The following is a 13,771-nucleotide window of genomic DNA, read 5'->3' as shown; positions in this document are numbered from 1 at the left end:
CCCCAAAATATATTTTAATTCTAGCTTGTAAGGCAACAAAATGGGGGTGAATACTCTCGCAAGCCACTGTAGAAACTACTGAAGAGATGAGTCTTCAATGAAAACGGTTGAGACCGAGTCTGCGTCTCTCACATGGGTAGGCAGACCATTCCATAAAAATGGAGCTCTATAGGAGAGCCCTGCCTCCAGCTGTTTGCTTAGAAATTCTAGGGACAATAAGGAGGCCTGCGTCTTGTGATCGTAGCATACGTGTAGGTATGTACGGGGGGACCAAATCGGAAAGATAGGTATGAGCAAGCCCATGCAATGCTTTGTAGGTTAGCAGTAAAACCTTGAAATCAGCCATAGCCTTAACAGGAAGCCAGTGTAGAGAGGCTAACACTGGAGTAATATGATACAATTTTGGGGTTCTAGTCAAGATTCTAGCAGCCGTGTTTGGCACTAATTGAAGTGTATTTATTTATCCGGGTAGCCGGAAAGTAGTCATTGCAGTAGTCTAGCCTAGAAGTGACAAAATAATGGATACATTTTTCTGCATAGTTTTTGGACAGAAAGTTTCTGATTTTTGCAATGTTACGTAGATCTTCAAAAGAGAGATCAGGGTCCAGAGTAACGCCGAGGTCCTTCAGTTTTATTTGAGATGACTGTACAACCATCAAGATTAATTGTCAGATCCAACAAAAGATGTCTTTGTTTCTTGGGACCTAGAACTAGCATCTCTGTTTTGTCCGAGTTTAAAAGTAAGAAATTTGCCGCCATCCACTTAATTTATGTATGAATCACAGGCTTCCAGGGAGGGCAATTTTGGGGTTTCACCATGTTTCATCAAAATGTACAGTTGTGTATTGTCCACATAGCAGTGAAAGTTAACATTATGTTTCTGAATTACATCACCTGGAGGTAAAATATATAGTGAAAACAATAGTGGTCCTAAAACGGAACCTTGAGGAACACCGAAATATACAATTGATTTGTCAGAAGACAAACCATCCACAGAGACAAACTGAAATGTTTCCGACAGATAAGCTCTAAACCAGGCCAGAACTTGTCCGTGTAGACCAATTTGGGTGTCCGACAATGGTATCAAAAGCAGCACTAAGGTCTAGGAGCCTTGGTCTGACGCCATTAAACAGTGATTTACCACCTTCCCGAGTGCAGTCTCATTGCTATGATGGGGTCTATACATTGTTTATCTTCAGGAAGGCAGGGAGTTGCTGCGCAACAGCTTTTCCAAAACATTTTGAGAGGAATGGGAGATTCAATATAGGCTGATAGTTTTTTATATTTTCTAGGTCAAGGTTTGGCTTTTTCAGGAGAGGCTTTATTACTGACACATTTAGTGAGTTTCGGACACATCTGGCGGATAGTGAGCCGTTTATTATGTTCAACATAAGAGGGCCAAACACAGGAAGCAGCTCTTTCAGTAGTTTGGTTGGAATAGGGTCCAGTATGCAGCTTGAAGTTTTAGAAGCCATGACTATTTTCATCAATGTGCCAAGAGATATAGTATTAAAAAACTTGAGTGTCTCCCTTGATCCTAGGTCCTGGCAGTGTTGTGCAGACTCAGGACAACTGAGCTTTGGAGAAATACGCAGATTTAAAGAGGACTCCGTAATTTGTTTTCTACTGATCATGAGTTCATGAATGTATCACTGCTGAAGTGAAAGCCATCCTCTTGGGGAATGCTGCTTTTTAGTTAGCTTTGCGACAGTATCAAAAATACATTTTGGATTGTTCTTATTCTCCTCAATTAAGTTGGAAAAATAGGATGATCGAGCACCAGTGAGGACTCTTCGATACTGCACGGTATTGTCTTTCCAAGCTAATCATAAGACTTCCAGTTTGGTGTAGCGCCATTTCCGTTGCAATTTTCTGGAAGCTTGCTTCAGGGCTCAGGTATTTTCTGTATACATGGTCCTTTGCTGTTGTTCTGGGATTGATTTGCACTTTTCACACCAAAGTATGTTCATCTCCAGGAGACAGAACGCGTCTCCTTCCTGAGCGGTATGACGGCTGTGTGGTCCCGTGGTGTTTATACTTGCATACTATTGTTTGTACAGATGAACCTTCAGGTGTTTGGAAATGGTTCATCCTTGGGAGCAAAACTTGTGGAGGTCTACAAAAATTTTTCTGGGGTCTTGGTTGATTTCTTTGGATTTTCCCATGATGTCAAGCAAAGAGGCACTGAGTTTGAAGGTAGGCCTTGAAATACATCCACAGGTACACCTCCAATTGACTCAAATGATGTCAATTAGCCTATCAGAAGCTTCTAAAACCATGACATAATTTTCTGGAATTTTCCAAGCTGTTTAAAGACACAGTCAACTTAGTGTATGTAAACTTCTGACCCACTGGAATTGTGATACAGTGAATTTTAAGTGAGATAATCTACCTGTAAACAATTGTTGGAAAAATGACTTGTGTCATGCACAAAGTAGATGTCCTGACCGACTTGCCAAAACTATAGTTTGTTACCAAGACATTTGTGGAGTGGTTAAAAACAGAGTTTTAATGACTCCAACCTAAGTTGTATGTAAACTTCTGACTTCAACTGTAGGTCCAGAGTATGACTGTGGCATTGAGTAGGCCCGGACATATGTTGGACAAAACCCACTGAGTCGATGATGGCTGCGAAAGCTTTTTGGAGTTGGTCTGTGGACTTTTCCATGTGAATATGAAAGTCACTAAAATGTGAATATTATCTGCCATGACTACAAGGTCCAATAGGAATTCAGGGAACTCAGTGAGGAACGCTGTATACGACCCAGGAGTCCTGTAACCGGTAGCAATAAAAAATTATTGAGTAGGCTGCATTGATTTCATTTCTAGAAACTCAAAAGATGAGCTTTAAAAAAAAAAAAGAAATTGAAATTTGTGTTGTAAATGTTAGCAAACACCTCCACCTTTGCGGGATGTGCAGGGGATATGGTCACTAGTGTACCCAGGAGAGGCCTCATTTAACACAGTATATTCATCAGGCTTAAGCCATGTTTCTGTCAGACCAATCACATCAAGATTATGATCAGTGATTAGTTCATTGACTATAACTGCCTTGGAAGTGAGGTATCTAACATTAATTAGCCCTATTTTGAGATGTGAGGCATCACAATCTCTTTCAATAATGACAGGAATGGAGGAGGTCTTTATTCCAGTGAGGTTGCTAAGGCAAACACAGCCATGTTTAGTTTTGCCCAACCTAGATTGAGGCACAGACACGGTCTCAATGGGAATAGCTGAGCTGACTACACTGACTGTGCTAATGGCAGACTCCACTAAACTGGCAGGGTGGCTAACAGCCTGCTGCCTGGCCTGCACCCTATTTCATTGTGGAGCTAGTGGAGTTAGAGCCCTGTCTATGTTGGTAGATAAGATGAGAGCACTCCTCAGTAGGCCAGGCTTGGTCCTGTTTGTGGGTGAGTGGTGTTGACATGTAGGTTTGGTAATATCTCTTGATTTTCTGATGAAATTATATACCAATGTATGATAAGCCATCAGTTAAGAAGTATGAGCTGAGTTTGTTTAATATATTGAGTACTAAAAATAGGATTTGAGAATAATAATAATATTGATCTGTTGCAGGTGGGCACCATGAGACATCCATATTCATTGACGGTAACGAGTTCTGGTTTGTGACGGAACCAAAGCTGCCATACGAGGAGGCTAGTTTGTACTGCAACAGCAACGGCAGCAAGTTGGCAGCACCACAAAGCTCCAACGCAGCCATACAGATCCATAATAATCTGCCACAGGTACAGAATAGTGCAATTACAGTACCGCAGTGAATAAACCAGACTTACTGTACGGTGTAAATCTAGCTAGTATAAGAAACAGTTTAAAGCTGGAATCCATAATGGTGTGACTGCCACGTTTGTTTGCAATATTACAACAACAAACAACGAACACAGTTCTCCCCTGACATCATTGCACTTACAATAGAACAGTAGAATATGTACTGCAATTTTTTATTTTTAGCCACGATGCTGGATGTTCCCCTCCTCCGTTTCATCAACAGAACAAAAACAATAACGTGCGGGGGGCGAACAGGGGCGCTGTTTGCTCTCATGCAGATTTCAGCTTTCAGGCTTGTATTTCAACCCTGACTGTGATGGATATAGATAATGTAATAATAATAATGTAAAAGTAATGGAGAGAAAGAAGGCCACTGAACTATCCTAATAAAATGAAGATGAGAGAGAGAGAGAGAGAGAAGGGAGTGGCTTTGTTTTGTCCTTGTGTGTTTATTTATTCATTGACTTGTGACCTGATTCGGCAGATGTCGGCAGGGAAGCAGAGCTGGTGGGTGGATGTAAGAGACGCTGGACACTACTTCCCCATAAGGTGAGTCATGCAGTCACATGGCAAGTCACTCCTCACCAGCCAACAACCCCCCCCCCCGACACGGTCAGACAGCAACACATGTTCTCAAGCACTGCCTCCAAAACGTGTCTTAAGATCAAAATTTCCTGTCAAATATAAGTGATGTTATTGTGTGTGTCGGTTAGAATAAAAGTGAATGACTTTCTACTCCTGTCCTCTAGGTTACCCCTCATGCAAAACTACCGGGCTGCGTTCCTGGGCAGGTGTACAACCATCAGTGACAAGAACATCTTCCCAGGTGAATGAAAACGTAACTACAGTACAAAGAGTAGTTGAAATCAAGTTGTTTCCTTTTTAAATCATGCAGAAAGGATTATAATGTAGGCTGTTGGTTACTAGGACACTTCCCACTGGGCACACACTGGTTGAATCAACGTTGTTCACGTCATTTGTCAACGTATTGCGACGTGGAAACAACGTGGAAAATACATTGGATTTGAAGAAGTAATCAACCAGTACTGTTTTCATCTGATTTCAAACAGTGTTGTAAACATTGAAATTAGGGGAAAACTTAAATAAATGTACTTAACCTGACTAACAGGTTGTTACATCAATCTAATTTCAAGACATGCTAACCTCTCACTATTACAATAACAGGGGAGGTTCGCATTTTTTCGGGGGTATGATACTTGTGCATCTAACTTTCTCACTCATCATTATTCACGATTCATTTAGGATTATCCGTGATCATGGTAGCAACCACATTAATGTAGAAGTGTTTAGAAACCTAGTATATTCTTATTTACAATACAAGTGACTCCAAAATAACACAATACAATATTTATCATACATTTTATTGGGCACAAAATAATCTGACACAAATCCAAAACAAACAGCAAATGCATCCAACCAATGTGTAGAGTCACAAGCTTGATGTCGTCATTGCATGCAATGAATATGGGACCAAATACTTCACTTTTTACTACTTTAATAAGCATAAGTGAATTTGTCTCAATACTTGGTCCTCTAAAATGGGGGGGGGACTATGTACAAAAAGTGCTGTAATTTCTAAATGGTTCACCCGACATGGATGGAAATACCCTCAAATTGAAGCTGACTTGAACCTCAGTCATTGTATCATTTCCAATCCAAAGTGCTGGAGTACAGAGCCAAAACAACAACAATTGTGTTAAGTCTCCCAATACTTTTGGAGCTCACTGTATGTTGTTCGTTATATACAATAGGCCCTATATATACTATCCCAGTAGAAGGTATCCTTCAAATGTTGATATTTGGTTGCGTTCTCAATTCATTATCCAGTTTGTCTACAAATGAATGATTGATATGTTGGATTCACGTCTCCATCTCAACCAAACATCTAACTTAAAGAACACCAGTAAATTTGATTTAGTCCCATTCTTGAACTTAGATTTTTGGTTCAGATGGTGAAGTGGATCCAACATATTAACTTGTAGATTTCATTTGAATTCATATACAATAAAATATCAAAAGGTAAAAGTCATGAATATCATGAATTTGGCATCGTATTTATAGAGCTAATGGTAACTACTTCTAAACATCTAAATGTCTAAATGTGTTGCGTTTCCAAAGCTGAGCAGGGTACATTGAGGTTGGCATCTGGGTTGTCCACTCATTCTCACTGAAATGCATTACCCCTCATATACCAGTAGGAGTCTCTGTTCAGGCAGAAATCGTTGGACTTCGCCTTCGCATGTTATTTGAAAATACCTCTTTATTTAGGTTGAAACAATGACGTTGATTCAAACATACCATTTTACTATCAACATTGACACAAGGCCAATTAAAATATGTCTAATCAAATCTAAAATTCAACCATTTCAACCACTCAGTATACTGTATATTGAATATATTATTGAAACATTCTGTACGTTTTTAAGTGGAATGTAACTCAATTTCAATGTATAAATAGTTCTGATGATTATGTCAATTAGATTGATGTAACAACCTGTTAGTCAGGTTAAGTACATTTATTTATACAGAACAAAAATATAAACGCAACATGCAACAATTTTAAAGATTTGACTTGAGTTACAGTTCATATTGAAATCAGTCAATTGAAATAAATTAATTAGGCCCTAATCTATGGATTTCACATGACTGGGTATAGAAATATGCATCTGTTGGTCACAGATACTTTTTTTTTTTTAAGTCGGTATCTGTTGTGACACCATTTGCCTCATGCAGCACAATACATCTCCTTCGCATAGAGTTGATCAGGCTGTTGCATGTGGCCTGTGGAATGTTTCCCACTCCTCTTCAATGACTGTACAAAGTTGCTGGATATTGTCTGGAACTGGACACGCTGTTGTACATTTCGATCCAGAGCATCCCAAACATGCTCAATGGGTGATTTGTCTGGTGAGTATGCAGGCCATGGAAGAACTGGGATATTATAAGCTTCCAGGAATTGTGTTCAGATCCTTGCGACATGGGGTAGTGCATTATCATGCTGAAACGAGGTGATGGCGGATGATGATGAATGGCACGACAATGGGCCTCAGGATCTCGTCACCGTATCTCTTTGCGTTCAAATTGCTATCGATAAAATGCAATTGTGTTTGTTGTCCGTAGCGTATTCCTCCTGCCCATACCAGAACCCCACGCCACCATGGGGCACTCTGTTCACAACACTGACATACGGCAAACTGCTCACCCACACAATGCCATACACGTGGTCTGCATTCGTGAGGCCGGTTGGACGTACTGCCAAATTCTATAATCAAATCAAAATCAAATTTATTTATATAGCCCTTCGTACATCAGCTGATATCTCAAAATGCTGTACAGAAACCCAGCCTAAAACCCCAAACAGCAAGCAATGCAGGTGTAGAAGCACGGTGGCTAGGAAAAACTCCCTAGAAAGGCCAAAACCTAGGAAGAAACCTAGAGAGGAACCAGGCTATGTGGGGTGGCCAGTCCTCTTCTGGCTGTGCCGGGTGGAGATTATAACAGAACATGGTCAAGATGTTCAAATGTTCATAAATGACCAGCATGGTCGAATAATAATAAGGCAGAACAGTTGAAACTGGAGCAGCAGCACAGTCAGGTGGACTGGGGACAGCAAGGAGTCATCATGTCAGGTATTCCTGGGGCATGGTCCTAGGGCTCAGGTCCTCCGAGAGAGAGAGAAAGAAAGAGAGAATTAGAGAGAGCATATGTGGGATGGCCAGTCCTCTTCTGGCTGTGCCGGGTGGAGATTATAACAGAACATGGCCAAGATGTTCAAATGTTCATAAATGACCAGCATGGTTGAATAATAATAAGGCAGAACAGTTGAACGAAACTGGAGCAGCAGCACGGCCAGGTGGACTGGTGACAGCAAGGAGTCATCATGTCAGGTAGTCCTGGGGCATGGTCCTAGGGCTCAGGTCCTCCGAGAGAGAGAAAGAGAGAATTAGAGAACGCACACTTAGATTCACACAGGACACCGAATAGGACAGGAGAAGTACTCCAGATATAACAAACTGACCCTAGCCCCCCGACACATAAACTACTGCAGCATAAATACTGGCGGCTGAGACAGGAGGGGTCAGGAGACACTGTGGCCCCATCCGAGGACACCCCCGGACAGGGCCAAACAGGAAGGATATAACCCCACCCACTTTGCCAAAGCACAGCCCCCACACCACTAGAGGGATATCTTCAACCACCAACTTACCATCCTGAGACAAGGCTGAGTATAGCCCACAAAGACCTCCGCCACGGCACAACCCAAGGGGGGGGGGGGGGGGGGGGAGCCAACCCAGACAGGATGACCACATCAGTGACTCAACCCACTCAGGTGACGCACCCCCTCCAGGGACGGCATGAGAGAGCCCCAGTAAGCCAGTGACTCAGCCCCCGTAATAGGGTTAGAGGCAGAGAATCCCAGTGGAAAGAGGGGAACCGGCCAGACAGAGACAGCAAGGGCGGTTCGTTGCTCCAGAGCCTTTCCGTTCACCCTCCCACTCCTGGGCCAGACTACACTCAATCATATGACCCACTGAAGAGATGAGTCTTCAGTAGAGACTTAAAGGTTGAGACCGAGTTTGCGTCTCTGACATGGGTAGGCAGACAGTTCCATAAAAATGGAGCTCTATAGGAGAAAGCCCTGCCTCCAGCTGTTTGCTTAGAAATTCTAGGGACAATTAGGAGGCCTGCGTCTTGTGACCGTAGCGTACGTGTAGGTATGTACGGCAGGACCAAATCAGAGAGATAGGTAGGAGCAAGCCCATGTAATGCTTTGTAGGTTAGCAGTAAAACCTTGAAATCAGCCCTTGCTTTGTCAGGAAGCCAGTGTAGAGAGGCTAGCACTGGAGTAATATGATCAAATTTTTTGGTTCTAGTCAGGATTCTAGCAGCCGTATTTAGCACTAACTGAAGTTTATTTAGTGCTTTATCCGGGTAGCCGGAAAGTAGAGCATTGCAGTAGTCTAACCTAGAAGTGACAAAAGCATGGATTAATTTTTCTGCATCATTTTTGGACAGAAAGTTTCTGATTTTTGCAATGTTACGTAGATGGAAAAAAGCTGTCCTTGAAATGGTCTTGATATGTTCTTCAAAAGAGAGATCAGGGTCCAGAGTAACGCCGAGGTCCTTCACAGTTTTATTTGAGACGACTGTACAACCATTAAGATTAATTGTCAGATTCAACAGAAGATCTCTTTGTTTCTTGGGACCTAGAACAAGCATCTCTGTTTTGTCCGAGTTTAAAAGTAGAAAGTTTGCAGCCATCCACTTCCTTATGTCTGAAACACATTCTTCTAGCAAGGGCAATTTTGGGGCTTCACCATGTTTCATTGAAATGTACAGCTGTGTGTCATCCGCATAGCAGTGAAAGTTAACATTATGTTTTCGAATAACATCCCCAAGAGGTAAAATATATAGTGAAAACAATAGTGGTCCTAAAACGGAACCTTGAGGAACACCGAAATTTACAGTTGATTTGTCAGAGGACAAACCATTCACAGAGACAAACTGATATCTTTCCGACAGATAAGATCTAAACCAGGCCAGAACTTGTCCATGTAGACCAATTTGGGCTTCCAATCTCTCCAAAAGAATGTGGTGATCGATGGTATCAAAAGCAGCACTAAGGTCTAGGAGCACGAGGACAGATGCAGAGCCTCGGTCCGATGCCATTAAAATGTAATTTACCACCTTCACAAGTGCCGTCTCAGTGCTATGATGGGGTCTAAAACCAGACTGAAGCATTTCGTATACATTGTTTGTCTTCAGGAAGGCAGTGAGTTGTTGCGCAACAGCCTTTTCTAAAATTTTTGAGAGGAATGGAAGATTCGATATAGGCCGATAGTTTTTTATATTTTCTGGGTCAAGGTTTGGCTTTTTCAAGAGAGGCTTTATTACTGCCACTTTTAGTGAGTTTGGTACACATCCGGTGGATAGAGAGCCGTTTATTATGTTCAACATAGGAGGGCCAAGCACAGGAAGCAGCTCTTTCAGTAGTTTAGTTGGAATAGGGTCCAGTATGCAGCTTGAAGGTTTAGAGGCCATGATTATTTTAATCATTGTGTCAAGAGATATAGTACTAAAACACTTGAGCGTCTCTCTTGATCCTAGGTCCTGGCAGAGTTGTGCAGACTCAGGACAACTGAGCTTTGAAGGAATACGCAGATTTAAGGAGGAGTCCGAAATTTGCTTTCTAATAATCATAATCTTTTCCTCAAAGAAGTTCATGAATGTATCACTGCTAAAGTGAAAGTCATCCTCTCTTGGGGAATGCTGCTTTTTAGTTAGCTTTGCGACAGTATCAAAAAGGAATTTCGGATTGTTCTTATTTTCCTCAATTAAGTTAGAAAAATAGGATGATCGAGCAGCAGTAAGGGCTCTTCGGTACTGCACGGTACTGTCTTTCCAAGCTAGTCGGAAGACTTCCAGTTTGGTGTGGCGCCATTTCCGTTCCAATTTTCTGGAAGCTTGCTTCAGAGCTCGGGTATTTTCTGTGTACCAGGGAGCTAGTTTCTTATGAGAAATGTTTTTTGTTTTTAGGGGTGCAACTGCATCTAGGGTATTGCGCAAGGTTAAATTGAGTTCCTCAGTTAGGTGGTTAACTGATTTTTGTCCTCTGGCGTCCTTGGGTAGACAGAGGGAATCTGGAAGGACATCAAGGAATCTTTGTGCTGTCTGTGAATTTATAGTACGACTTTTGATGATCCTTGGTTGGGGTCTGAGCAGATTATTTGTTGCAATTGCAAACGTAATAAAATGGTGGTCCGATAGTCCAGGATTACGAGGAAAAACATTAAGATCCACAACATTTATTCCATGGGACAAAACTAGGTCCAGCGTATGACTGTGACAGTGAGTGGGTCCAGAGACATGTTGGACAAAACCCACTGAGTCGATGATGGCTCCGAAAGCCTTTTGGAGTGGGTCTGTGGACTTTTCCATGTGAATATTAAAGTCACCAAAGATTAGAATATTATCCGCTATGACTACAAGGTCCGATAGGAATTCAGGGAACTCAGTGAGGAGCGCTGTATATGGCCCAAGAGGCCTGTAAACAGTAGCTATAAAAAGTGATTGAGTAGGCTGCATAGATTTCATGACTAGAAGCTCAAAAGACGAAAACGTCATTTTTTTTTTTTGTAAATTGAAATTTGCTATCGTAAATGTTAGCAACACCTCCGCCTTTGCGGGATGCACGGGGGATATGGTCACTAGTGTAGCCAGGAGGTGAGGCCTCATTTAACACAGTAAATTCATCAGGCTTAAGCCATGTTTCAGTCAGGCCAATCACATCAAGATTATGATCAGTGATTAGTTAATTGACTATAATTGCCTTTGAAGTAAGGGATCTAACATTAAGTAGCCCTATTTTGAGATGTGAGGTATCCTGATCTCTTTCAATAATGACAGGAATGGAGGTGGTCTTTATCCTAGTGAGATTGCTAAGGCGAACACCGCCATGTTTAGTTTTGCCCAACCTAGGTCGAGGCACAGACACGGTCTCGATAGTGATAGCTGAGCTGACTACACTGACTGTGCTAGTGGCAAACTCCACTATGCTGGCAGGCTGGCTAACAGCCTGCTGCCTGGCCTGCACCCTATTTCATTGTGGAGCTAGAGGAGTTAGAACCCTGTCTATGTTGGTAGATAAAATGAGAGCACCCCTCCAGCTAGGATGGAGTCCGTCACTCCTCAGCAGGTCAGGCTTGGTCCTGTTTGTGGGTGAGTCCCAGAAAGAGGGCCAATTATCTACAAATTCTATCTTTTGGGAGGGGCAGAAAACAGTTTTCAACCAGCGATTGAGTTGTGAGACTCTGCTGTAGAGCTCATCACTCCCCCTAACTGGGAGGGGGCCAGAGACAATTACTCGATGCCGACACATCTTTCTAGCTGATTTACACGCAGAAGCTATAAGACGACTTGGAGACGGCTTATGGTAGAGAAATTAACATTACATTCTCAGGCAACAGCTCTAGTGGACATTCCTGCCGTCAGCATGCCAATTGCACACCCCTTAAAAGTTGAGACATCTTTGGAATTGTGCTGTGTCATAAAACTACACATTTTAGAGTGGCCTTTTATTTTCCCCAGCACAAGGTGCACCTGTGAAATGATAATGCTGTTTAATCAGCTTCTTGATATGCCACACCTGTCAGGTGGATGGATTATCTTGGCAAAGGAGAAATGACCACTAACAGGGATATAAACAAATTTGTGCACACCATTTTAGAGAAATATATTTTTTTGTGCGTATGGAACATTTCTGGGATCTTCTATTTCTGCTCATGAAACATGGGATCAACACTTTACATGTTGCGTTTATATTTTTGTTCAGTGTAAGTTGAAGTTTTACCCTAATTTCAAGGTTTATAATGCTGGTTGAAAATAGTAATGGTTTGTCAACTTTATTAATTTTCAATTGGTTGACACATTACGTTGAAACATTGTTGATTCAACCAATGTGTGCCCAGTGGGTTGTTACCTTTTATGGTTCAAATGTGACCGGTCACACACACACACTCACTCAGACACACTCCTGCCCCTCCAGAGTACGAGTACAGCTGTGAGCTGCAGCTGCCATTCGTGTGTGAGAGACACAACACCACGGCTATAGAGACCCACTCTGGAGAGCCTCACCCCAATGGTCTGCCCTGTGAGAGCGGCTATTTACGTTTCAGGGACAAGGTCAGTCTGTCGTTCGTACACACACACACACACACACACACAGGAGACTGTCATATAGTAACAGAAATGGAATGAATGGAACTGTATAAAACACATGGAAACCAGTTGTGATACTGTTTAATTCGTTCCATTCCAGCCAAGACAATGAGTCCGTCCTCTGATCTAGTCTACATACAGGTATATTCTGTGTAAGCCAGAGTGGGTGCGGTATATGGCCAATATACCACGACTAAGGGCTGTTCTAAAGCACGACACAACGCAGAGTGCCTGGATACAGCCCTTAGCTGTGTTATATTGGCCATGTACCACAAACCCCCGTGGTGCCTTATTGCTATTATAAACTGGTTACCAACGTAATTAGAGCAGTAAAAATACATGTTTTATCATACCCGTGGTCTGAAATACCACAACTGTCAGCCAAACAGCATTCAGGGCTCAATCCACCCAGTTTCTAACAATTGTTATTGTATGTTGCCGTTGCCTTTTCCAGTGCTACGTGGTGATCACGCCTCTGTACGTTACTTTTCAACACGCCAACGAGCACTGTCAGTCGATGAGAGGAACTCTACTCACTATCACAGACCAAGTTGAACAGGGTGAGTAGTAGATCTCTTTTACCTGTGTGTCATGTTTGTCATTGGACAACCTTCCATTCTCCTAGACATGAGATGACCAATGATTGATGTCCCTTCAATGTCAGTCTTATCCAGCGGTTGTTGACTAGTTGCGCCTATCTGTTTGTTGTGGTCAGACTTTGTGACCTCCCTGTTGCCGGCGCAGCCCCGTAAGACGTGGATTGGCCTGAAGCTCAAACAGCAGGACCCAGAGTGGGTGGATGACTCCCCGGTCTCCTACCTCAACTTTAACCCCCTGCTTCACGGCCTACGCAGGCCCATGCTCGTCAATGTGAGTTCCCACTCACTTCCCTTCTCAATTCTATACAGCATGGCCACGGGGATCAGTGGGCTATGAGTTGAGTTATAACTTATAATTCTATCAAACCCCAGGTAGCATGTACAGTAAACATACCTCTTTTAACATTCAACTGAAACCATATGATATTTTTACTGTAAAAATACCAGGTATACTCCCCTCATAAGGCAGTTGGTCAGAATCAGGGGTGAAAGTAAGACAGAATAGTGGAGTACCCCATACCGGTAAAACATGAGCCTATCGCAATAATTCAAACAGATTTTAACAAAACCGTAGGCTATTACACTATTTATCATTGCCGCACGCATGAAAAATGTGTGAATAGACTTGAAAACTTGTGGAATAC

At 42.4% G+C, this 13,771-nt stretch overlaps 1 protein-coding gene across 3 annotated transcripts in view; it reads left to right on the top strand.

The window, feature by feature from the left end:
* Positions 1-13,771, top strand: part of LOC139373230 (lymphocyte antigen 75-like) — a 45,035-nt gene that overhangs the window by 16,664 nt on the left and 14,600 nt on the right. For all 3 annotated transcript variants that reach the window (XM_071113505.1, XM_071113506.1, XM_071113507.1), the window contains exons 17-22: positions 3,580-3,749; positions 4,274-4,338; positions 4,539-4,615; positions 12,356-12,492; positions 12,983-13,088; positions 13,244-13,398. In XM_071113505.1, the coding sequence (XP_070969606.1) occupies positions 3,580-3,749; positions 4,274-4,338; positions 4,539-4,615; positions 12,356-12,492; positions 12,983-13,088; positions 13,244-13,398 (710 nt within the window). The remainder of the gene's footprint in view (positions 1-3,579; positions 3,750-4,273; positions 4,339-4,538; positions 4,616-12,355; positions 12,493-12,982; positions 13,089-13,243; positions 13,399-13,771) is intronic.

Source organism: Oncorhynchus clarkii, chromosome 18, assembly GCF_045791955.1.
Source record: "Oncorhynchus clarkii lewisi isolate Uvic-CL-2024 chromosome 18, UVic_Ocla_1.0, whole genome shotgun sequence".
Taxonomy (NCBI): domain Eukaryota; kingdom Metazoa; phylum Chordata; class Actinopteri; order Salmoniformes; family Salmonidae; genus Oncorhynchus; species Oncorhynchus clarkii.
Note: the sequence above shows the minus strand (reverse complement) of the source record. Positions and strands in the feature narration are given on the sequence as shown.